The sequence below is a fragment of the Triturus cristatus genome, chromosome 8, assembly GCF_964204655.1.
Source record: "Triturus cristatus chromosome 8, aTriCri1.1, whole genome shotgun sequence".
NCBI lineage: Eukaryota > Metazoa > Chordata > Amphibia > Caudata > Salamandridae > Triturus > Triturus cristatus.
Window position 1 is genome coordinate 276,874,014 of NC_140591.1, and position 25,573 is coordinate 276,899,586.

Genomic DNA, 25,573 nt, shown 5'->3' on the forward strand with positions numbered 1-25,573 from the left:
GTTGGTGCTGATGACTCAGTTGCATTCTTTTGTATTTTTTTTTGTGGGCGTGGGGACCGAATGCTCTAAAGACCGTATTGTGGTAAAACGGGTTTTATTAAACATAAGTGTCTCCTCCTGAGAGAAGCCAGTGTTAAGGCTCGTGACAACACTCCTTGTCCGGGTCTTCTTCTCCCTGGCTCCCTTCGGTACGTCGCCGGGTCTGGTCAGTATGTTGATCCGACCCCACTCGGGTACATGCAAAAAGAAGGAGAAAGGAATCAATGTCCGGCCTGGACGATCGTCTGGGAAAAGGGGAGTGAAGGGATCACCCGTGAGTTCTCGGTGCTATACTGATCAGGTGGAAGTGCTCAAGTAAATCGGGAAACAGAGCAGGAGGTCAGAGTGAGGAGAAACGCCCTCTACAGGTCGGACCTCTCCCGTGTCCCAACCCACCCCGCAACTCTGCTCTGTACCTTGGAAAGCCACGCTTCTCCTGAAGCGTGGCCCGGCGCAGCGTGAGAACGGTGGACTCCTGGCTGCTTCTGCTCCCTTACTCTCCGTGGTTCGTAGATCCGGTCCTGCTAGCTCCAGCGCCAATCTCCGGTCTCTCCCTCTCGCGTCGGTCTTCTCCTCTTCCTGGTTCACTCCGGAAGCGTACTCCTCCCTGGCCTCGTCGTCCTCTCCTCTTATTGGCCAATGGGTGCTGACGTTGTTCTGAGTAGTGGTCTGTCCACAGCCTCGGGTCGATTTAAAGGGCCCGCTTTCCCATTCACAAGTGTCCGCTTTCTGTGTGGAAAACCAGTCTGCAGTCCACTCCCTCTGCTGAGGAATAAAAGGCATAGTGACAGGGGGAACTAACCACCATTCTGTATCAGGGTTTAGAGGTTCGTAGGGCACCCTGTGACAATTTTTAAATTTGTTTATTGGCATTTCACCTTTATACATGTCGAAATATATCCTGGAACAATAGTGTCAGCATACAGAATATAACTTCCATTCGATTACTCACATTGCGGTTTGTTCTCAGGCCATTCTATTTTGTAGTCCTAAAAATTCTGTCTTTTAATATTTCCATCCATTATATGTCTTTTGATTACGATCTGGGGGTGAATGTTTTGCCAATGTGCAACATTCCGTCCATCATCTTGTGTGTTTTGATTACCATCATACAGTTGGTCAATTTTAACAAAACAAACTATTAACAAGATCCCCCCCTTAACACCCACCCATCCCCTCCCACCCAGTGCCCGTCTGGAGTCCCAACCCCGTACAAATTTGTTTCATTGTGATCTGGATAGTTGAATTTCTTAGGTTTATCACAGTTTGCCTTGTGCAGTTACGTGCATTCCCTTCCTGAGTTCTCTTGCGAGACCGACTCTTGACCTTTCTGTAAGTCCATCAACATTGTGGTACATGCCAGTCGGTCTTCTTCAGCTTTTTCATCTTTTCTTACAAATCTCATTTGCACCACCTCTGCGGTTGCCCATTCACTCATATCTCTCATCCAATCTACAAATTTCGGTGGCTGAGTTTGAATCCATGCGATTACTATACGTCTTTTGGCCAGAACCAACCCTAGATTGACAAAGCGTCTGCTTATATATATTTTTTTGGGGCGTGGGCAATAACCCGAGCAACACCTGTTTAATCTTTTTTGGTATGTTCCAACCTACCGTTTCTACTAGACGAGTCAATATCTCCTCCCAGTAAGGGTGTAACAATGAGCATTGCCAGATCATGTGAAGGAAATCTGCCATCTGTACGAGTTTGATATATTGCGTGCAATGTGCGTGGAGTAAGCTATGTTTGATGCACTACATTATATTGGAGGAGTTTAAATCGTGCATTCGCGTTGACATTTTGTACCCACTCATATACCCTTTTCCCTTAACCTGCAGTCAAGGGTTCGTCTATTAATATATCCCACTTCTGCTGAAGTGCTAGTGGTTCTGCGGGCAGGTCCTCACGGTGTGCCCGGTAAAGGTGTGGAACAAGCCTTCCCCCGTGCCATGCAGAGTAAAGCTTGTAGTATATTAGTGATAGGGGGTTCCTCTGGGAATCCCTGCCATAATTCCTGCGCTACGCTAGATATTTGACCATATTGAAGAAACTGACCTGTCCCTCCTGGGACAAGAACTGTCCATTTGCATTGGGATCCCCCAACTACTGGCAGCCGCCATCTTTTCACCAACAAACAAAGATAGAGTCTGCGATGGCCGCATGTCAGGTGCCTACGTGTGTGCTGCACGACTCCCCTCATCACATTTCCCCATAGTTTTGCCACATGTCATATTATCTAAAGATATTGCTCAGGAACTATAGCTCCCAGCATCAACAGCTCGGCCAATGAACTACCACCAAATGTGCCGACTAATAGTGATTTCTCCCAATTGTCTTCGCTATCTAACCAGTGGACAGCTGGGATGCCATATAATAAAATTCAAGTCGGGGTACCTCCAAACCTCCCCACTCCCACGTTCTCTGCAGGGTCGTTAATTTCCCCTATCTATGTTTTTCCCCCCATAGAAGACCCCCGTTGAGACTCTCTAGTATGATGAAGTATGATCGAGGAATTATATAAATGGAGTGTTGTAATGCACACAAACAGCGGGGCAAAACAATAATTTTAATAATTGCAATACATCCCATAAGAGATAGCGTTAAGTCAGTCCAGAATTGGATCGATCCCTTCAAACCCTGTACTACACGGCCGATGTTGGACTCATGATACGCTTTGGCTGTATGTGCCAGGTAAATACCCAGATATCGTTCTCCTTCTTCTGCCCAAGGTAAATCGATAGGCGGTCGCAGCGCCGGTTGAACCGTAGCCGTTCTACCCAATGGGACCACCCTGGACTTTGTACGGTTGAGATGGAGCCCTGAAATCATCCCGAAGCTTTTCATTTCTGATAGTAGTATTGGGATGGGGCGATCCGGCTGCATCAGATAGACTAGATTATCTTCCGCATATAGCGAGACCTTATGAGTAGTCTCCCTTACTGTATTTCCCATGGCTCCATCGTGTCACTTAGCCTAATGGCCATTGGTTCCATCATTATTGCGACTCAGTTGCATTCTTACTTAAAGTTGTGACTCCCTTCCATGTTTTGCAATCATTTACTTTGCTAGTATTTTTAGTTGCCCCTCTTCTCTACTCTAGCTCCATCAGCTAGACCACAAAAGGGCTTTAGGCTGTTACATTGATCATACTAATGTCCACTGCGTAGACAATCCACTTTTTGTGGGTTCTCTGGAACAAATAGAAAGAAGACCGTTTAGAAGAGGACCTTGTTGAGGTAGATTGTAGTCTTCATTAAGATGTGCACTGGCCAAGAAGCAGCCCCCTTGAGGACTGAACGCATTTCACCATGACTAAGGCTGCTACCAGTGCATTGGCTTGCGGAGTCCCTATCCTTGAAATTGCCAGGCTGCGATGTGGAAGTCAATGCATATGTTCATGAAGCACTATTGCCTTGATATCCAGGTCCTATGGGAAGGGCATTTCGCCCACTTGGTCTTGCAAGCATTTTTGGTCTGAGGGCACTCCACAGACCCTCCACCTGGGGATGTACTGCTTTGGTATCTATATTCAAATGAAGAAACTGAGGTTAGAAGTATCCATCAGAAGAAACAGTGAGTTTTGGTAATGCTCTTTCTGCAGATTCCTTACCAGTAGAATAATACTCTACCTGCCGCCTTCCCACCTCCCTGCTCTGTGAAGTGTTCTCTTTTTTTTCTACTACAAAAACCCCTTAAATTTGTATTCAGCACACTGGTACAAATAGTTGTTCATGCTCTGCGTCTAGGTGCCCAGAAGAGACCAGAAACTGCCGTCAGCATGCAGGGGTGGCACTAATATTTGGCTCTGCTCCTTCATTTATGTGTTGGTGTGGAGTCCCCATTGAGCTGCACGTCGTCCCCTAGAGGAGAAAGTTTGCTGGCTTCAGTCTGGCACCTGGAGAGTATTCTAAAGTGTGGAATCGGTGGTTCAATAGAGTATCCACCAGAAAGAGTGTTACTAAAGATATGTAACTTGTTCTGCTCTGTTATAAGGGGTTTGTTTGTCCCTTTATTACTACATCTGTAATAACTTGTAAAAGGGCTTGATTCCATATGAACTTCCTCTAACGTTCAGAGGTCCATTTACAGCCTGTCCTATATCTAGCTCTGGTTATGATTTCCATGGTTTTCCCTTCAACACCACCTTCATGCAACCTAAATGTAACCTTTTGTTATGACTATAGTACACATTTATTTATTTATTTATTTAACAGATTTGTAGAGCGCATGGCTGCCCATAGGCGTCCCAGCGCTGATAGACAAAAACCTAGTGAGAGGTGTTTTTATGGAAACAGCCGTGTTTTGAGTGCTCTACGAAATGAAAAAAGGTTGGGTTGGGCTCTGAGGTTAGGGGGGAGCGAGTTCCAAAGTTTGGCAGCGTTGAGGGAGAACAGTCGGCCGCCTGAGCGGGCTTTTCTGATCCTGGGGACTAAGGCTAGGTTACAGTTGGAGGAGCGGAGAGTTCTAGAGGTGGTGTGGGGTGAGATGAGATTTTGGAGTATGGGAGGGGCCTTGCCGTGCATAATTTTGTGGGTCGTGCAGAGAGCCTTGAATTGAATTCTCTCTTGGATGGGGAGCCAGTGAAGGGCCTTCAAAGATGGTATGGCGGAGCAGCGGCGATGGGTACCTGTAAGAATGCGGGCTGCCGCATTCTGGGCCGTTTGGAGTTTTGCTAGAACTTTTTTGGGGGCCCCTAGGTATAGGGCATTGCCATAGTCTAAACGAGATAGTACCAGGCCATGGATAAGAAGTTTACGGGATTGGGTCGGAAGCAGGGGTAGAATTTTTCTTGCCGATCTTAAAAGACCGTGGCAGGTTCCAGCAGTTTTCCGTGCTTGTGCTGAGAAGTTAAGTTCTTCATCTAACCAGATGCCCAGGCTCTTAATTTCTGGTTTAGACGCCGGGGGGAGGCCCATGGCTGACGGCCATATGGAGGTGGAGCTGTATAGAGATTTGTTGCATAAAAACATGATCTCGGTTTTTTCGTTATTCAGCTTGAGATGGGAGCTACTCATCCATTTTGTTATTTCGATCAAGCAAGTGTGCAGGTTGGGAATGGAGAGGTCTTGCTGGTTAAGGGAGACCACAAGTTGAGTGTCGTCGGCATATGTCAGGAGTTTGATGCCATAAGGGGCGACGACCTTCTCGAGGGGAGACATATAAATATTAAAAAGGGTTGGGCTCAGAGACGAGCCCTGTGGTACCCCGCAGTTGATGGCTGTAGGTCTGGACGTGAAGGAGCCCTCTGTCACCTGAAAGAGTCGGTTTTTGAGGAAGGATTCTAGCCAGGCCAGGGCCACTCCTGTGACTCCAAGGTGTTTGAGTCTTTGGATAAGGATAGAGTGGTTAACGGTGTCGAATGCGGCACTAAGATCCAGGAGGATCACTGCCACTATTATTTTTATTATTATTATTAAAACATTATTTGTTTTCTTGTTGCAGTTTAATCCTTCATGCGACTATCATTGTGACATCACATTTCCCTCCACATTCCCATCCTCTTTTTGCGTAATGTCTATTATGAAGGTGATAGATCCATGGTGCAACACATTATAGCAGACATTTGGCTGTTGTCATCCTATAATGATGTCCTGTAAAGGGCTGTATTTGAATTAAACTAAAACATGTTTGAAAGTAATTATAAAATTCCAACCAAAACTTAAAGGTAAAAAAATTAAAACAACTTGGTGTTTAAACTTTCCAATTCTATTTTTAGTGTGTTGGTGGGGTTTTATTGCATTCAATGTAAAGGTTGAATTTCTAAATTTGCTGAAGAAATGTCGTTTTATTATTCCCTACTGATGTTTTTTGTCAAACGTACAATTAACATTGACCTCTTTGATTTATCCACCTTTATTTTGCCAGTTTCTGGAAGTTCCATATGTTTCCAGAGAGAGCCCACAAGAAAGCTTGGATGATCACAATGTGTGGATCCCACAGAAGGGAGAGCATGACAGCTGGATCAAAAACCTGACTTGCACACTGCTGGACAGTGGTGGGGTGAAAAGTGAAGTGCTTCAGTTACTGAAGCCAATGTGTGAGGTGAGAAGGCCTGTAGCTTAAATTGACACTCACAATGCAATGATAGGATGATAAAGTCTACTGTCAGATTAAGTGAAATAAATAAACACTAATCTTAAAGATAGTTCTTGATTCTATAAACTTATGTGTTGCCTGAGGTAATCACCCGGCAGCTATTTTACAGTTTTTGAGAGAAAGGTTTGGGGGTGGTTAGCAATGAATGCTTAGGTAATGGGCAGTTGGTTTGTTGTCAGTAAATTTAGCTGAACTGTAAATTTAACATGTATCTGTTGATAATTGTGATCGGTCAGCCTTGCTGGGTCACATTGCAAGTGAATTCTTACATTTTAGCTTTGCAGATGATGTGTTGAGTCACTGGTATGGATGAGGTCGGCAAGAGGCTTAACGTATTGATAAAAGATATGAGGGGGCACAACCTATCCCTGGGTAACTTTGCAATTAGTGGCCTGTGGAGGAGACGTACAGAATGAATGTGGAACTGATTAGCAACATCCAGTGAGAAAGGATCAGAACCAACACAGCAGTGAGATAGGGATCCCCTCTGTCTCAGTCTGATTTATTAAGATGTAAGCATCATTAGTGTCAAATGTAGCTAATACCATTAATCAACCCAGAGCTTAGATAAAAAACATTCACAATTAGCTGGAAAAAGTCTGGTTAAAATAAATGCTGCCTCGTTAAGCTGCCATCCTTTGATCGTCAAGACCAGCGATCCTCTCTAACTCAGTGCTGTCCCCAGATGTAAATCCAGCCTACATCAGATTGAGGCTATTTTTTGAGTACCTTAAAGAGAGAAGCTATTAATTGCTATGACCTTGTAGGAGTTTAGACTCTGCAGGTAACAGTGATGTTGTGTTATAAAGACTCATATTTAAGGAGATCAGATTCTGGTTTCTTTAGTAAGCGTATCCTAACTATCCATTTAACTGAAACAATAACAGGAACTGAGACTAAAATAGAGGTATTTAGTAATAACGATCAAAGTTCTCAAAGTTGGTTTAACTTCAGCTGAGTCAGTGGACAGGAATCTTAGGTGAACCTGATTTGCTGTGTGACATTTCTACTTTAGGTGTATTAGATAATACGAACAGTGCTATGGCAAGTAACATAACAAAATATTGTGATTGTTTGTGAAATGAAACTTATTTCCACGTTTTTGTGTATCAATCATAGACAATTTCATTTATACTTGCATTGTTAAATGTTAAATGCTAGGTGAAAACAGATTTTTGTCAAACCGTATTGCCATACCTGATCCACAACATGCTTCTTGAGGATACCAACGATTCTTGGCGAACGCTCTTGTCCAAGCATGTGCAGGGATTCTTTACCACCTGCTGTAAAGCTGCCCCTTCAACGAGCCGCTCAACTACACCAGCCAATGCAGACTCAGGTAATTGGACTTGAGCAGCGCAGCGCAATCCTTACCCAGCAGTATATAATGCTTTAATTCTATAGATAACAAACCTATTCTTATTTTGATCATATCTTTTCAAACTTAGAGCCAGAAGCCCTCGTCATCCCTGCAGCATTAGATAAAATATCAAGACGGACAATGCTGTTTGTTGTTGACTACGTAAGGAAACAAAAGAGGTAAGATATGAGACAAATTCTGAACACATCGAAAGAGAGGTTTTTTACGCCATTCGCATTCTCCCTGAATGACCATGTGTAGGAAAGCACCCCTTTTTGCATTGTTACCCCCTAACTATCTGCCAGATACCTGATGAGTGTGTGATTGAATCCTGCTAACCAGGCCCCAGCACCTGTGTTCTTTCTTAAAACTGTACCTTTGTACCCACAATTGGCACACCTCTGGGCCACCTGTAAGTCCCTTGTAAAAAGTACTTCTGGGACCAAAGGCCTAGTGACCAGAGAAGGCCTCAGAGGGATGCAGCATGTATTATGCCACCCTCAGAGACCTCTCACCTTAACACCCCCACCCTGCCAATGCAAACTGGGTGTTTTAGTACAGACCAAAGTAAAGATTCGGCATGGCACACATCCCTTTGTACCATGCCCACCCCCCTAAAGGCAGGGTGCACCATGTCCAGGTGAGGGCATAGCTGCAATAGCAATATGCCCCTTCAGTGCCATTTTGAGTACATGAGCTAGGAGTTTGTCAACATGAACTCCACAGCTCCATGGTGGCTTTACTGAAGTCTGGGAAGTTTGGTATCAAACTTCCCAGCACTTTAAACCCACACTGATTTTAGTGTTTGATTTATTGAAAAATACACACATAGGGCATCTTAGAGATGCCCCCTGAAAAACGAACAACTCTGGTGTGGTTACTGACTGGCTCCTAGCCATCTGCCACCACCAGACAGGTTTCTGGACCCCTGGGTAGAAAGCCCTCCACTCTCTGGGTCCAGGAACAGAGCACATTCTGGGAAGAGGTGTCATGCCTCCTCCTCCAGGATGGGCAGGGTTCTTGAAGAGGAAGCGTCAAAGGCATGCTGCCTTCGTTAGCTACCCCCAGCCTTTTGCTGCTATCAGCAACTGGCTCACACTGGTTTTGATCTCCATTTTGGGTGTGAGAACCAGCGGGAAAGCTTAGCCAGGAAGGGAAATGTGCCCACCCTTGCCAACCCCATCCCTCAGGTGGGGGGGTGGGGGATCGGCGAAGCACATATCTCAGTCCATGCCATCTTGTAGATGAGGGGGGGCTCTAATCAGGAAGAGGCTTATGCTCCCCTCCCACTGGAGGGTGGCATACTAGGGGGTGTAGACACCACAGGGAAGGCACCCTTAGTCTCAAACTGCACACCCCTGTAATGCCCCTAAATCTAGTATTTAGGGGCACCCGTGAACCTTGTCCCTGCAGATTCGACGCAACAAGAAGGATCGAAGAGCCGTGCTACAGAAGAGGAGGATGATAACTGCTTTGGCCCCAGCCCTACTGGCCTGTCACCTGCTCTGAACCCCTGCAAGCTTAACCTAGCGTGTCCTGAACCCCGGAGACCTGCCCTGCCTTCACAAAGAACTCCTATCTCCTGTGGACACCGGATTTGTCCAACACCAACCCAAGCCAAGGACTCCAGATCTGGCGGGATCCCCAAGTCCTCCCCACTCTGCGCCCGACGCCCACTGCTTGAGTCCGAGCGACCCAATGCCCCAGTGAGGTCCCCTTGGCGATCCTGATCTGAGTGCCTGCGTTGAACGTCCACCTATCTTCACCTCGACGCCTGCAGCCTCAATCTGAAGGACCACCCTTTGGTTTCTGCTTTGTTCGCCATAAGTTGGCAGGGTATGCTCAGACGTGAGTCCCTTGCTCACTTTGCCACTGGATTCAAGCAAGACTGGCTGAAGACGGCTGAAATGCCAGAAACCGGTCCTAGGAAGCTTGTTTCCGGTCCAGGGAAGACATAGCTTGGCAGTTTGGGCTGGACTGTTCCCATGAGGCACAGGGTCGGACTGATTTGCATATGGCCATGTGTGAACTGGGGTGGCAGAGTGGGCTAAAGAACGGTGGTGGATTAAACCCAGATCAGTTGACTGGGGGTGAGTGCTTGCAATGTTCAACACTCCGTCCATCATCCCCTTTGGTTTCTGCTTTGTTCGCCATAAGTTGGCAGGGTATGCTCAGACGTGAGTCCCTTGCTCACTTTGCCACTGGATTCAAGCAAGACTGGCTGAAGACGGCTGAAATGCCAGAAACCGGTCCTAGGAAGCTTGTTTCCGGTCCAGGGAAGACATGGCTTGGCAGTTCGGGCTGGACTGTTCCCATGAGGCACAGGGTTAGACTGATTTGCATATGGCCATGTCTGAACTGGGGTGGCAGAGTGGGCTAAAGAACGGTGATGGATTAAACCCAGATCAGTTGACTGGGGGTGAGTGCTTGCAATGTTCAACACTCCGTCCATCATTTCCTTTGGACCCCCCAACCGCGACTGGAACTTGTCAGAAGAATCCGACACGAAAGGACACCTCTGCATCCTCAGCTCCTGTGATCTGGGGTGCCCGACTGACGATGTCCTGGTGTCCAGCAACTCTTCAATTTCATCCTCCAGTCGTTGGTTCCCTTCATCCAGTCTTCTGGCTCCAGCCTGCAGTACTTTTCTGTGACCGACATCCTCCATTGAATTGCATTGGGCTCCCAACATCTCCTAAGCACCCTGCACCTGGCCGTCCCTGAGCTGCTGGTGGTATGGACTTGGTACTACCTTGGGACCACCTTTGCCCTGATCTTAACCCTAGGAGCTCGGCTTCTGAGACCGAGTGGCCTTCTCGTGAGCATTCCCCAACCAAGGTGCCCCCTAGCCCTATTGGCTAACATTGGCACTGCCCTAGTGCCGCTGGTGGTGCTCCTTGAGGACCAACTTGAAACTTGGTTCTACCCCCCTAAACTCCGATTCCAAAACCATTTTACTCACGTACAAATTAACACATATATTTCCCCATAACACTGAAAGGTGGGGTTTCTCTAAAAATTCTAGTAAGTGTTGAACTGTCTTGTACTGCACAAAGAGTAATCAATTGCTTGCACAAGAGTTAACCTGCTTAGAAATGTCCTGCATGGTTTAAACTGTTAGGAGTGTGTATCATACCGAACCAGAACTGTAATCCAAAAGTAATCTAACTGCAATCAAAACGTACTTACCAGCATTTTTTAACTGTTTTCTCAACTGCAAATGTAACCTAAATGTTCCTGCAAATCCAGTATTCACTGTCTTGCTGAAAGTAATATGGTATGAAGAGTTTGACTTACCTGCTATAAAGTAGAAATTGGTTCTAGATATAAAATAACAGAATAATGACTTTTTATACAAACAATTGGTCTGGATTCAGTCTGAGTGTTTGAAATCAATTTTTGTCTGAGTGTGTACAATAAATGCTTAAAACTACCACTGCCACAAAAGAGAGTAAGGCATTATCTACTTTAGCCTCTGCTGTACCTCTGGGGGATCTACTGGACTCTCTGCACACCATACCTTACTTTGGTATAGTATATAATAATTACAACATGAATATCTGAAAGAAACACGTTAGTTAGATTCCTCACCTTAGAATATCCCCAGGCGTCAGACTGGATCCGGAAGATTTTTCGTCAGCAATACCCCTTGCGCGTCGCTAGGCGTCGTCTGCGGCTCCGCGTCCGTCGTCGGCGTCGTGCGCCGGAATGACGTCGTCGGAGTACTTAGACGCCGCCCTCGCGCGCTGACGTCAGTTCTTCTTTTTTCCACGCCAGTAAGCGCAGATCCGGGAGAGCTACCCCTTTTAGTCTTTTTTTACTAAGTTTTTTGATCCTTTTTGATCTTGTCTCGACTCCGGTGCCGGTAGGATGCCTGGTTTTAAAGCCTGTGCTGACTGCAACCGCTTGATGTCGGTTACGGACCATCACCGCCGGTGCCTTTACTGTTTAGGCCTCGACCACGACGCGGAGTCGTGTTCGGACTGCAAGGCCCTGACCTCGAAGGCTAGACGGGAGCAGTCCCGTAAGCTTCTCGAGCTTCGCCACTCGGCTCCGCGCCCCTCTCGATCCCGGTCCAGGAGGAGGTCCAAGAATCGGTCGCGGAGCCGCAGCCGACGTCATCATCGATCGTCTGGCTCCAAGTCTTCGGGTAAGTCGAAGCACTCCAAGAAGTCCAAGAGGCGACACCGCTCTTCGGACTCCCCTCGCCGGTCGCGCAACTCAGCCGAGGGTCAGGGTGGTTCCACCCCCGCGGCTCCAGCGGAGCCGCAGGCGCCGCGCAAGTCCCCATACCCGCCGGTCCCTGAGACTGACGCGACGCCGGCGGAAGTCAGTGCCTTCCTCTCGGCCATGAGGAACCTGGCTCCGCCGTCGACGCCCGCTGGCGCGCCTTCGGGCTCCGCGGACCCGACTGGGCAACCTTGCCTGCCGGCGGCTCCGGCCCCGGCGCCGTCGACGGCTCCGGCCTCGACGCCGCAAGTGCCCGAGGGACCCGTTCCCGAGTCCCCGCCGACGCCGGTCGACCTCGTCACGCCTCCTCCGCCGGCGTCGACACCGGTACCACCTCCGACGCCGGCTCCGCTCGGCGTCGAGCCCCAGTTCAGCCCCGCTCCGGGCCCGGCGCCGTTACGGCGTCGATGGACGCCGCGTTCGGCGCCGCTGGAGACACATTATGTCTATCGCCCGGCTCCGATCCTTCCTCCTGCATACCAGGAATCGGATGACGGGGGCGAATGGGATGGATCCGAGGATCCTATGGCCGTTCAGGCTCAGCTGTCACAGGACTGGGCAGATGAACTGGGGGAGGCCAGTGGTCTGGATACCTCTCCAGACACTGGATTAATCTCTCCTCCGACTGTGGCTTCGGAGGAGGGTGCTGCTTTCTCTGTGGTGCTGCGCAAGGCGGCCGCAGCCCTTGGGCTCGAGCTACCTGCCGTGGCGGTGAGGACTAACGTCCTCACTGAGGTGCTTCAGTCTGCAGCAAGCTCCACTGAGCCTCTGCTGCAATTCAAGTTCCTCCTGTGGACAGGAACGTCGCCAGGCGCCACCGCCCTGCTCCGGGCGACCCCAGTTTTCTGTCCCAACACCCTACCCCCGAGAGCCTGGTTATCCAGGCCTCTACCTCCCAATCCTCCTTCCCGACCGCTCCGCCGGACCGGGATTCCAAGAGACTGGAACAGTTTGGCAAAAAGCTGTTCTCCTCCCTTAGTTTCGGCCTGCGGTCCTTGAACACCGCCTGTCTCTTGGACCGTTATTCCCACTCTCTGTGGGATACGGTGGAGGACGTGCTGCCCCTGTGTCCGGAGGAGGTCCAGACACGACTTACCCAGGCTCTGGCCGATGGGAGGGATGCAGCACGACATGCTATCCGATGTGGGCTTGACACTACGGACTCGCTGGGTAGGGCGATTTCTACCACGGTGGCGCTTAGACATCACGCCTGGCTGCGGTCCACGTCCTTTTCGGGCGATGTCCAGAGCACTCTCATGGACATGCCCTTTGATGGCACTCGCCTTTTTGGCGAGAAAGCGGACAGTGCGCTGAATCGCTTTAAGGACTCCCGGGCTACGGCCAAGTCCTTGGGCCTCTCGGCCCCGCGGTCGCAAACTTCCGCCTTTCGCCCCTTTCGTGGCCAAGGAAGGGGTGCCTCCTCACGTACGCCTAGCCACCAGCCGCAGAACCAAACTGCGCGCGGTCGCGGACGTGGTTTCCGCCGAGGCGGTTCTGGAGGACGACGCGGTCAGCCCACATCCACCCCGGCAGCATCCGCCTCAAAGCCTTCCTAGTCCGAGCTTTCAGGCCCATTCCACGCCAGTGGGCGGCAGAGTTCGCCATCACCTGCTCCACTGGCGGTCCATCACATCGGACAGGTGGGTGCTGCAAATCGTCCGAAGGGGCTACTCCCTCCCCTTCGAGACGACCCCTCCAGCCATGCCACCGCAGCACCGCCGTATCTCGGGGGATCATTTGAATCTTCTCCACGAGGAAGTTTCGGCCCTCTTGGCCAAGGGGGCCGTCGAGCGCGTTCCGAGCCCAGAAGTGGGTCGTGGTTGTTATTCCCACTACTTTCTGGTTCCCAAGAAGGGCAAAGGGGGCCTACGCCCTATCTTGGACCTCCGGAACGTCAATGCCTTCCTCCGGAAGGAAAGGTTCAAGATGTTAACCTTGGCTCAGGTTCTAGCTGCCCTAGACCCGGGAGACTGGATGGTAGCGTTGGACTTGCAGGACGCATATTTCCACATCCCCGTCCTGCCGGCCCACCGGCGTTACCTGCGGTTCACGGTGGGTCAAGAGCACTTTCAGTTTACCGTGCTCCCCTTCGGCCTTACCAGTGCCCCTCGAGTGTTCACGAAAGTGATGGCGGTGGTCGCAGCTCATCTGCGCAGATCAGGGGTTCCAGTCTTCCCCTATCTCGACGACTGGTTGTTGAAGGCGGGCTCGCCCCAGGCAGTCGTCTCCCACCTCCAGACTACGGCGGATCTCCTGCATTTGCTGGGATTTTCCATCAACGTGCCGAAGTCACACCTGAGTCCCTCTCAGAAGCTCCTCTTCATCAGAGCGGTTCTCGATTCGGCGCAGTTCCGGGTCTATCCGCCGGAACATCGGGTCCGGGATATTCAGGCCCCGATTCCCATCTTTCGGCCTCTATCCTGGGTTTCGGTCAGGCTAGTGTTGCAGCTTCTGGGGCTGATGGCCTCCTGCATCCTACTAGTGCATCACGCCAGGCGGCGCATGCGGGCTCTGCAGTGGGACCTGAAGTTTCAGTGGGCCCAGCATCACGGCAACCTGTCCGACCATGTCTTGATCTCGGAGGGCACTGCACAGCAGTTGCAGTGGTGGCTCACGGACCGCGATTGGGTCACGGGCAAAAGCCTCTCCCTTCCCCAACCGGAGCATGTCGTAGTGTGGTAAATAATTTAATTACCTGTACTATTTTTGATGCGGAAATCATTTAAGAATAACTCAGTAAAATGAGAGGCAGAATCCGTGGTATTAGTGGTTCTGAAAGGGCTTTATTCCTTATACAACTCGAGTTGTAGGCATCATATTCCATCACCACGGAGGTTCAGGAAGTGAGAGCAATACATTATTGACAGGTAATCATTTTTATAGAAAAGGCATTACAGTGAAAACAGATGCAATAGGCGTAACAGCTGATAAGACAAACTAAAATATGCATGCGTAACTAAAATAGGTGTAACTAGAAAATGTCATCATACATGATGTCACAAATGGGTGGATCCATAAGAGAATCCTGCAATGTCAGCAGAAATACTTGGCAAAGATGCGCGCGCCGCCGCATGACGTATGATTGACGTGCAACTAGGGGGTGGAGAAAACTTGGCATTTAGCTCTACATGCGGAGACAAAAGTCTGGAGGGTCAGGTCAACCTAATCCTAAATCATATCTAGTATCCTATGTTTAAAGAACTGTGTTATCCAAAAGGAAGGTCTCTTGGACGAAATCTATTCTATACTGCCTGTGAGTGCGTGTACAAGCGCCTAAGTGTCTACATGAGATGCGAGGGAGCAGAAATCTTCCATAGTAGCAGGGGCTATGAATTACTTGCACGAAGACAGTGAGGCCAGGCCTCTTGCTCGGTAGCTGGAAGAATGTTTATTTAAACTACTAGACAGGAATGCATTGGATGAGGAGCGGAGCAGATAACTTGAAGGTGAAATACAGTTTTTGGCAGGCAGACAGGCCGAGTCAGGCACCGTTAGCCGCGCAAGGAGTAGGACAAAGTTCATGGATACAGATGCGAGCTCAGACTGGAGCTGTCAAAGGTAGAAGGCAGAAAAAGGCTTGATGGCAGAATCAGGGCCTACTCGCCTGGACTGTAAAATGGAGTAGATGAACCATATAAAGCCGGTGGCCTTTCGTACTTAGGAATGGAATATCCAGCCCATTCATGGCGGATCTGAAAGAGGACATGTTGACGGTGGACGCACATGTGTTTGCGTCTTCATAACTGGAACTGGAGGGAACATACATGTATTTGTAACTTATACATGGAGCCGTTGGGGTCTAAGATAGGGGACATAACTGATCACAAAAATCCATATTTCCTCATTCCCTCCTTGTCCCCTACTGACCCTTAGGAGATATCAATCTTCATCAATCCATCGATCTGTTCATATAGCATCATTTGTTCTTCTTTCTTCTTCCGGAATCTTGAATGAAAACTTGGTGGTGGAATACACGAAGTGGCGCACAGACCACAAATCGCTGGTCCACATTGTAGGCATAAGCAGCAACTGAATAGTATGAGAAAGCCAATACCTAGGAAGGATAGGACCTTCCATCCCCAGGCTGACAACACACTCCAAAACCAACCGGACCAAGTCCAGGTGCCTGGATTCTGGTGTATCTGGCTTACAATCTTATGAAGGCGAGTTATAGCTTTATATACAGATGGCGAATTTTCTGGGATGAATACGCAGCAACTTGATCCGATGACCCTACAAGCTCCGCCCCTATCGGCCAGAATGACGTCAAGGACAAGACGATTTTGAAGAACAACAATCCGCATCGCAGACTGCTCCTCTGTTAAGTTGCCTAAGGCAGAAATAGTTTCATTTACTACGGCTTCAAGGGTCCTAGTTAATCTACGTATCAGCTTACTATTAGTAACAACACCTATGTAGGGAAAGAAACCTTTATTGAAATCTGTGTATTGTTCCCATGCCGTTTCAGTGTAGTCGACAATCGGGAGGTCCCTCTGCGGTCTATTGTGTACTAAATTGGTATTCCTATGATAATCAGGAGGGGCTAGGAAAACAGGTGGCAAAAGAAATGCAATGTAACAGGTACCATCCCAATCTAAAGGCAGACGTGTATATGCAGTCTGACCACATACGAAGTAGGAATGGCGAGAAGCTCTAAATGTAGATTTACCTTGATCATTAAATTCTATTACAGTGGTGCATTTACTATGGCCCATATGTATGGAACCATTCTTTCTTACACACAATTCACCTTTAACTGGAAATACTGACATAGCGGGCAGAATTGGTGCAGCTTCGGATTCAACATTCAGGATCATGAGATTGAGCGTAAAATTACCTAATCCATATACTTCATTTTCTAGATCGGTTCCTGTTCTTTTGGGAAGTCCCTCCTTGTTAGGGTAGCAGACTTTGAGTAAAACTAGGTTCAGGTTTCCCCATACCCAATTATCTTGATAAACTATTGAGTTTGAATCTAAGGAATTAATTAAACTAAACCATGCTCCACAGGAGCCATTGTGTGTGAACGGATATGGAAAGAGAGGCAGAATTCCCTTATAGTTCTGATAGGGAGGGAGTCGGCCACATATCCAACAATTGGTAGCATTACTGGTTTGATGGGAATGATGTAACATGCTAATGAAAGTGTTATTGCGCAGCGCAAATCTATAGGACAACTCATGTGGGGGTAATTCACTAAAGGAATGTTCAACAGTAACATTGTAAGCATGTTGAGAAATAGGATAATATTTGTGCAACAGTATACTTGCAGCGATGATCAGAAGACTTAAGAAAAACAAAATCAATAATGTCACTGTGCAATGACTACGCAGTGATTTACAGTACGCATGCCTTTTCAACTGCATCTTTCGATTTCTTTCTCTATTCAGGTCTAGGGGATACATGTCAGAGACAAATTCAACCGATTCACCTTGGAGAGGACTTAAACAATCAAATTGTCTGACTTGCTAGACCTTAATTTTAGTTTATATAGTTCTGTATCGGATTGTTCAACCAAGGGGAGTTTTGAATCAGTCTGTGAGGAAATGCAAGGCGTAATGTTCACATCCGAAGGTAGTCCATGAAATTTCTTGATATGACTTGAGTGTAACCATCCTTTTCGACCTTCGATCTTTACGGCGGTCCTTGTGGTGAGCAGTACGAGTTGAGGCGATTTCCACCTAGGATCCAGCTGAGTCTTTCGGTCAAAGTTTCGAACCAACACCAGGTCCCCGGGAACTACGTCATGGGGTTTCACCTCGGTGTTATCGGGAAAGGCTGCAGCTACCTGTGAACGACAAGATTGTAGTGCAGACATCAAGGAAGCCAGGTAATCTGTCAGCATATTACAGTCAACATCAGTTATTTTACGAGGTATAGGCGTCCCCCACATATTTGGTGGTCTACCAAAGATCACCTCATACGGGGATAGCCCTGTTCGAGAATGTGCTACCATTCTCATGTAAAAGAGTGCAACTGGTAAGGCTACTACCCAATCAACACCTTTTTCTCTACATATTTTGGACAATCTAATTTTCAGAGTTTGATTATGTCGTTCCACGAGACCTGCTGCCTCGGGGTGTCGGACACAGTGGAATTTCCATTGATAGCCTAACAAAAGTGAAACGTGTTTCATCAGTTCGGATGAGAACGGCTGGCCGTTATCTGAATAGACAACACGTGGTAAACCATACCGTGGGAAGAATTCTCGAACTAACTGTTTGGCAGTAGTCGGGGCAGTGTAATCTGAAACCGGGTAGGCTTCTGTCCAACGAGAAAGAGCACAGACAACTATGAGAACATATTTGAATCCTCGACATCGTTCCATCTGGATATAATCCATCTGGAGGACTTCAAAAGGGTGATCAGGAGGCTGAAATCCACCCTGTTCTACGGGAATGCTTTTACCTGGGTTAAACTGACAACATATCATACAGGTACGGACTTTCTGTTTAGCTGCTGCTCGTAAATGTTTGTTGAACCAAATGTGTTGAATGCTGTCTAGCATAGCTTTCTCTCCTAGGTGCGCTGGACTATGTATTGTGTTAATGATGACTTGAACCATAGAGTCAGGAAGAAACCATACAGATTTTTCCTTCGTCATCCATCCTTGATCCGTTTGGATCCCTCCTAATTCAGTCCATTTCTTTATTTCATCTGGTGTAGCATGTGTCTGTATGTCAATTACGTCAAGAGCGGGATCCTTAACTGTCATGCAATATGTTGGTGTCGGAACTATTGTCTTTGTCATGTCAGTTGTGTGAGTTTGAGCAGTCTGTTTAGCTGTTCTGTCAGCTAGATCATTGCCTTGAGAGATGATATCAGTAACTTTCGTATGAGCTTTACATTTCATAATCGATATTGCAGTGGGTAGATGAATTGCATCTAATAAGGCATGAATGAGAGGTCCGTGCTGAATGTGGGCACCGTGAGAAGTTAAGTAACCTCTCTCTCGCCACAGCACGCCGAAGTCATGAACAACTCCGAATGCATAACGTGAATCTGTGTATATGTTGACTTTCTTATTTGTGGCTTGGATACAGGCTTGTGTCAGAGCGATGAGCTCTGCTGCTTGAGCTGACAAAGTATTTATGTAATTTGTTTCAATGACTTCAGTATCTGTTGTGACTGCATAAGCAGCTACTAATTCTCCTGTACTTGTTCTCATGCATGATCCGTCTACATACAACGTCAGGTCTGGATCTGCCAATGGGACATCTGTCAAGTCTTGTCTGGGTTTCGTCGTGATAGTAATAACTTTACTACAATCATGTGCTAGTGGGTCTGTTCCGTCTACTGGCAAAAGTGTGGCAGGATTTAATGTACTACAACGTCTGATTTCTATGTGTGGCTGAAACAATGTCAATTCATAACCGGTAAGTCTCGCTATAGTCAAGTGTTGTGTTTGTGTTCGGTTCAAAAGAACCTCTACTGCATGTGGTACTTGTACTGTCACTGGATGTCCTAATACTATGGCATCGCTTTGTCTGATTGCTAAAGCTGTTGCTGCCACTGATTTCAGGCACGCAGGAAGAGCCTGAGCTACGGGATCTAATGTACTAGAGAAATAAGCACATGGTTTGTGTGATCCTGCTTGTTCCTGTGTGAGTACTGATAAGGCAGTACCTTCACGTTCTGTAACAAAGAGTGTAAAATGTTTACTGTAACATGGTGTTGCTAAAACAGGTGCTTGACACAAAGCTTTCTTTAAGCTTTCAAAGGCTTGTGTATGTTCCTGAGTCCAAGGGAGGACAGTCGATATGGCCGCCTCCTGTGTTGTCAACTGAATGAGGGGTTTTGCTAGAAATGCATATTGAGGGATCCACTGCCTACAGTATGAAGTGAGGCCTATAAAAGCCCGCACCTCCTTTTGTGTCTTGGGTATTGACATGTTAGCAATTAACTGGATGCGGTCAGGTGTAAGCTGTCTTCCCTCCTTGGACAGCGAGTGCCCAAGATAAACAACTTGCTGGACACAGAATTGCAGCTTAGAAGGGGACACCTTGTGCCCCTTTTCAGCCAGAAATCGTAAAACCGTCAGTGATACTTTTTCACATTCAGGTTCGCTTCGAGCGGTGATCAGCAGATCATCGACATATTGAAGCAGAGCAGTGTTAACTGGCATGTGGATACTGTCAAGTTCTCGTTTCAATGCTTGGCTATAGATGCTGGGGCTTTCTGTGAATCCTTGAGGTGCGCGTGTGAATTTAAAGCTTCGTCCATTTAAACTAAATCCGAACAAGTATTGGCTTTCCGGATCTATTGGGACGCTGAAAAAGGCATTCTTGAGATCGATTACAGTAAAGAATGTTGCTTCGGAGTCAATAGCTGTCAGTAATGAAGAGATGTCGGGGACCACGGGGTATTGTGGTACAATGCATTTATTTAATTCGCGCAGATCAATAACTAATCGATATACTGGCGGGGCCTTTGGATCAGTTCGTTTAAGAATCGGAATTATCGGGGAGTTACATACATTGGAGTCGGTTTCCACAACCACTCCTTGGACAATAAGCTCGTCAATAATTTGCAGTAAAGCCACTACAGCATCTGGGGGTAACTTGTATTGTCGCATTCGTGGTAGTACCACTCCTGTCTTTAATGTGACTCGATATGGTGTAATGTTCATGCAACCAACATCAGTGGGTCCTTGTGCCCATAAGTGTGTAGGTAAATTCTGTAGTCGGTGATCCATGTCTCGGGACACATAGTGCCCTTTGAAATCACGTAAAAACAATCTTACTCCTTCCGGGGAACAACATATTACAGCTCCTAGAGCTTTCAATGTTTTTATACCTAACAAGTTTTCTGGACATGATTTAGTAAGTAATAAATCTGTAGTTCGTGTCAACGGACCAATCGTAAGTGGAAGGGGTTGTGATACTTCATTAATGATAGGTTTTCCTGAAAAACCAAGGGAAATATTCTGTGAGCCTGAGAGGGGTGCCCCTGGAACTTCATTGCGTCGTATTGTTGTTCTGCTTGCCCCTGTATCAAGTAAAAATTTTCTATCTTGGCCTAATAGTTCACTATGTACATAAGGTCCCTCTTGATCTACAGGGACCTCGATAAGGGGTAAGCCAACTTCCCTCTCTAGGCTGTTTCATGCGTATCGTTGATAATTAGGATAGTCATATTGTGCATACTGGTACATCTGTCGTGTCGTTTCTTGTGTGGTAGAATTAGGCTGCGGTAGTAGAGCTGGCATGGACTGTTGTGGAGCTGGCATGGACTGTGCATGCTGAGGGACTCCTTGTTGGTTCTGATCCTGTCTAGGTGGCCGTGGTCTTTCCTGTGTTTTACCTGTGGCGATATTATGTTTTAAGACTGGACAATCGTGTATATAATGACCTGGCTGTTTACAATAGTTGCATGTCCCTTTCGCAGGACCTGCTGAATCACTGGACTGTGTCATACCCTTTTTATGACCGTCAGCTGGAACTGACTGGGCAACAAGTATTTTCATTTTCGTGTCTTTCATTCGTCTTTGTTCATGTTCGTGTTCCTCTCTAATTCTATTGTGATGGTATTGTAACATTTGTAACATCTGTGACGGGGTGTTACCTTGCCAGGTACTCTCGAATTTCAATACTCTATTCTTAACTTGGGGCAGGGAATTTTCAACTAATTTTGTCACAAACAGATGTGGATATGATTCGCTGCTTGCCTTTATGCCACTATTTATACCAAAACATTTTTCGAATCGGGCATAGAAATCACTAGTGTCTTCATCTTGCTTTTGTTTACAGGCTGATATTGCACCCCAGTCTTCCTTTTTCGTAGTTAATAAACGTGGCAATACCTGCACTAATAAACCTGGTAGCAATTTAGTCTTGTTCCCAAGCCCTGAACCTGGACCTCGAGCTGTTTCCTCGGTTTCCAATGCTGTCCAATCTATCTTTTGGTCTCCCACCTCCCAATCTTTTTCTTTGAGTTTTTCGTAAATGCCCGCAGGCATTAGTACCTTTAATATTTTCATAATGTCGGGATAGGTATATTCTCCCATGAGCAACATGTCTTTAATTTCACGGTGGAATCCCGCTGGATCTTTGTCATGACTGGGTACCACTTTCTTCATTTCTAATAATTCTATTTTAGATATGGGTGTGTATACAAATACACGTTTAAATTGATTGTCATCGCCCTTTATTGGGTGTACTTCGCGTAAGGGATTCTGTCTGTCCATATGATACGTCGTTCTTTCCTTGATGGGCAGTGAGACATGTTCTGGGCATACAAAAAGAATGTACTGGTTTCTGGATTCAAGTATTTCTCTAATCAAATCAGTACTTGAACCTCTCCATTTATTCGTGAGTAATTCAGTCAATATATCAGGTAGAGGACTAGGATCGGAGTGTTGGCCTTTATATAATATAAGGAGTTGTTGAATCATGTAGATACCAGCTAAGCGCTGTTCGTCTGGGGTAAGGTTCAAAAACGTATGTGCTAGTGTATCATCACTATATTTTCCGGGACTGTCAACCCATTGAACGGCTGACCTGGCTAATTCTTGTTCGTCCATAGAATCTAGTATATGATACCCCCTTCGTTCTCGGAGTAACTTGTCAGCGGCTTGAAACAAATGTTCGGGAGACCTTATATTTATTTTAGGGGTTTGGAAATTTCTGTTATTATCTGGACGTGTCGGACGTATCGGATCATTAAGGCATCTAGTATTATTACAAGATCTTCCTCTGCCTACATAAGCCATTGTTTCTAACTGTCCTGTGGGCAGTTCTAATTCTTCCCCCTCCTCTCTGTCTTGTTCAGGCTCGTCTACTGCTAATCTTTCTTCGTGTATTCGTTCTATTTCTTTGCGGATCTTTCGATACATAGCTACTATACATGACTGTCTATCATGTCTCCCTTCTGATATATTCTGGCTCCATGTGACAAGTTGTCGCATTTCTTCCGGATTTACCCCAGGCCGGTCTTGATTTCTGATTACACAGTTTATGAGGAAACGTAACAGTTGCCCCTGTACCTCCGCTTTCTGGTACTCCATGGCTCTGCTAATACTTTCAGGACCTCGCCCTGACTGGACAAAGTGATATATATTTTCTAAATGTGTAGTCATCCCTGGTAGCTTCATTAAATATATTGCAGCTCGTCGGATACGTAATGATGACAGCATCATTTCGTCTCGTTTACCGGGCACAGGATCATATCCACAATCTACTAGAAGTTCCTTAAGCATGTCGGGAGTTGCTAGTTTGGGCGTACGTTGGTGTGCTAATTCTCCGAGGGAAAATTTATTTCCTCTGGGTGGCGTAGAAAAAATGTCTGTCGTACCTCCTGTAGCACCATCTGGGGTGCTGGACGTGAAAGGATTTGTTGAATGTGAGACAGCAACCGTAGTTGCAGGAAAAGCTGTAGAAACAGAAGTGCTTGTCGGAATGTGTGTCGGAGTTTGTTGTTGCGTAGGTACGGACGGAGGATCTTGGCGATGAGCACCATCTGCAAGCGGTCTATGTGGTGCGGTATTAGCATACTCGGGAGCTGCGTCATCTAGGTAGGAGGAAAGGAAAACGTCTTCTGCGGTTCTGGGATGTCCTTTGGGATGTGCTTTTATCGGAAACAATGGAGGTGGCAAGTCTTTTGGTATTTCCGGAGTAGCCTTAGGTAACCCTTCGGCCAGAAGTGGGTACATACCATTCATAAGGGCGTTTCTTTGTCTGTCTACTTGTTCTGATTCTACTCGGGTACCTTCCTTAATTAATAGATTTTCTCGGACTTTATTTGAACGTCTATATGATTCTTTACGCCATAATTCAATGGCATCTTTCTGTGATTGTCTAGCTTTCTTTTTCCATAATTCTTCTTCTACTCTCATGATGCAATCTGCATCCCAGGTCCCAGCTACGGGCCACCTCTGACTTTCTGGTAATTCCTTGGTGTAGTCTACCCATAAATCAAGAAATAATACGGCGTCTAGGCCATGTTTATGATACATGAAGTACCCTGGAGTGTCCCTAGGAGGAATGGGAACAGCTTCTTCGAGTACCCCTTTTCTAGTTTTGATCTGTCGTAATTTCGAAAAGAGTGGCATGTTGAGAGCTGGTCTGATACCTAATCTTGAACACACTTAATACAATAAACACAATAATGAACAGTCATTCACACCACAATATGCAGAACGTATTTAAAACATTTAACATTTTAACATTTAACAAACAATGATAACTAACAGGAAACTAGTTACTGGCATAATACTTGACACTGACTAGGTGATACTGAATTATCTACTAGACATACTAGATATACTGCTAAACAGTACAGATACACTGCTGAAACAGTGCAGACCGGATTTGTGTACCCAAACCCGTCTTGACCGGCACAACCTATGTGCACGTCAGAACGCCTCCCCGGCAATGGTACTCACCGGGTAGCTCGGAACGGAAGGCCTCGGAACTGAACTGGACTGCCATGGACCGGACTGGACTCGACTCGGAACTTCGGAACTTCGGAACCTGGTGGGCCTCTGTATACCTCGGATCTTGCTCTCTCAGCTAGGCTCTGGTCGGGATACTTCGCACTTCTCACCGCCTCGTCTGGGTGTTGATCGCAGCCTCAGTCGCCCCCGCTTGGCCGGAGGGAGATACAGGAAATCCTGCGGGTACGCGTTGTTGTCCGTCCAGCTGTGGCAGGAGACCGGGCCTGCAACGCACCTCCGGCGCGTGAGATGAGAAAGTGTCCCTATTCGGGCGCCAATTTATGTGGTAAATAATTTAATTACCTGTACTATTTTTGATGCGGAAATCATTTAAGAATAACTCAGTAAAATGAGAGGCAGAATCCGTGGTATTAGTGGTTCTGAAAGGGCTTTATTCCTTATACAACTCGAGTTGTAGGCATCATATTCCATCACCACGGAGGTTCAGGAAGTGAGAGCAATACATTATTGACAGGTAATCATTTTTATAGAAAAGGCATTACAGTGAAAACAGATGCAATAGGCGTAACAGCTGATAAGACAAACTAAAATATGCATGCGTAACTAAAATAGGTGTAACTAGAAAATGTCATCATACATGATGTCACAAATGGGTGGATCCATAAGAGAATCCTGCAATGTCAGCAGAAATACTTGGCAAAGATGCGCGCGCCGCCGCATGACGTATGATTGACGTGCAACTAGGGGGTGGAGAAAACTTGGCATTTAGCTCTACATGCGGAGACAAAAGTCTGGAGGGTCAGGTCAACCTAATCCTAAATCATATCTAGTATCCTATGTTTAAAGAACTGTGTTATCCAAAAGGAAGGTCTCTTGGACGAAATCTATTCTATACTGCCTGTGAGTGCGTGTACAAGCGCCTAAGTGTCTACATGAGATGCGAGGGAGCAGAAATCTTCCATAGTAGCAGGGGCTATGAATTACTTGCACGAAGACAGTGAGGCCAGGCCTCTTGCTCGGTAGCTGGAAGAATGTTTATTTAAACTACTAGACAGGAATGCATTGGATGAGGAGCGGAGCAGATAACTTGAAGGTGAAATACAGTTTTTGGCAGGCAGACAGGCCGAGTCAGGCACCGTTAGCCGCGCAAGGAGTAGGACAAAGTTCATGGATACAGATGCGAGCTCAGACTGGAGCTGTCAAAGGTAGAAGGCAGAAAAAGGCTTGATGGCAGAATCAGGGCCTACTCGCCTGGACTGTAAAATGGAGTAGATGAACCATATAAAGCCGGTGGCCTTTCGTACTTAGGAATGGAATATCCAGCCCATTCATGGCGGATCTGAAAGAGGACATGTTGACGGTGGACGCACATGTGTTTGCGTCTTCATAACTGGAACTGGAGGGAACATACATGTATTTGTAACTTATACATGGAGCCGTTGGGGTCTAAG

General features: G+C 46.9%; 1 protein-coding gene across 1 annotated transcript in view; it reads left to right on the forward strand.

Annotated features, from left to right (window-relative positions):
* The window catches only part of ATM (ATM serine/threonine kinase), a 1,586,045-nt gene that overhangs the window by 880,224 nt on the left and 680,248 nt on the right, over positions 1-25,573 (forward strand). Inside the window, exons 36-38 of the mRNA XM_085621514.1 lie at positions 5,908-6,084; positions 7,300-7,477; positions 7,587-7,677. Coding sequence (XP_085477640.1) covers positions 5,908-6,084; positions 7,300-7,477; positions 7,587-7,677 — 446 coding nt within the window. The remainder of the gene's footprint in view (positions 1-5,907; positions 6,085-7,299; positions 7,478-7,586; positions 7,678-25,573) is intronic.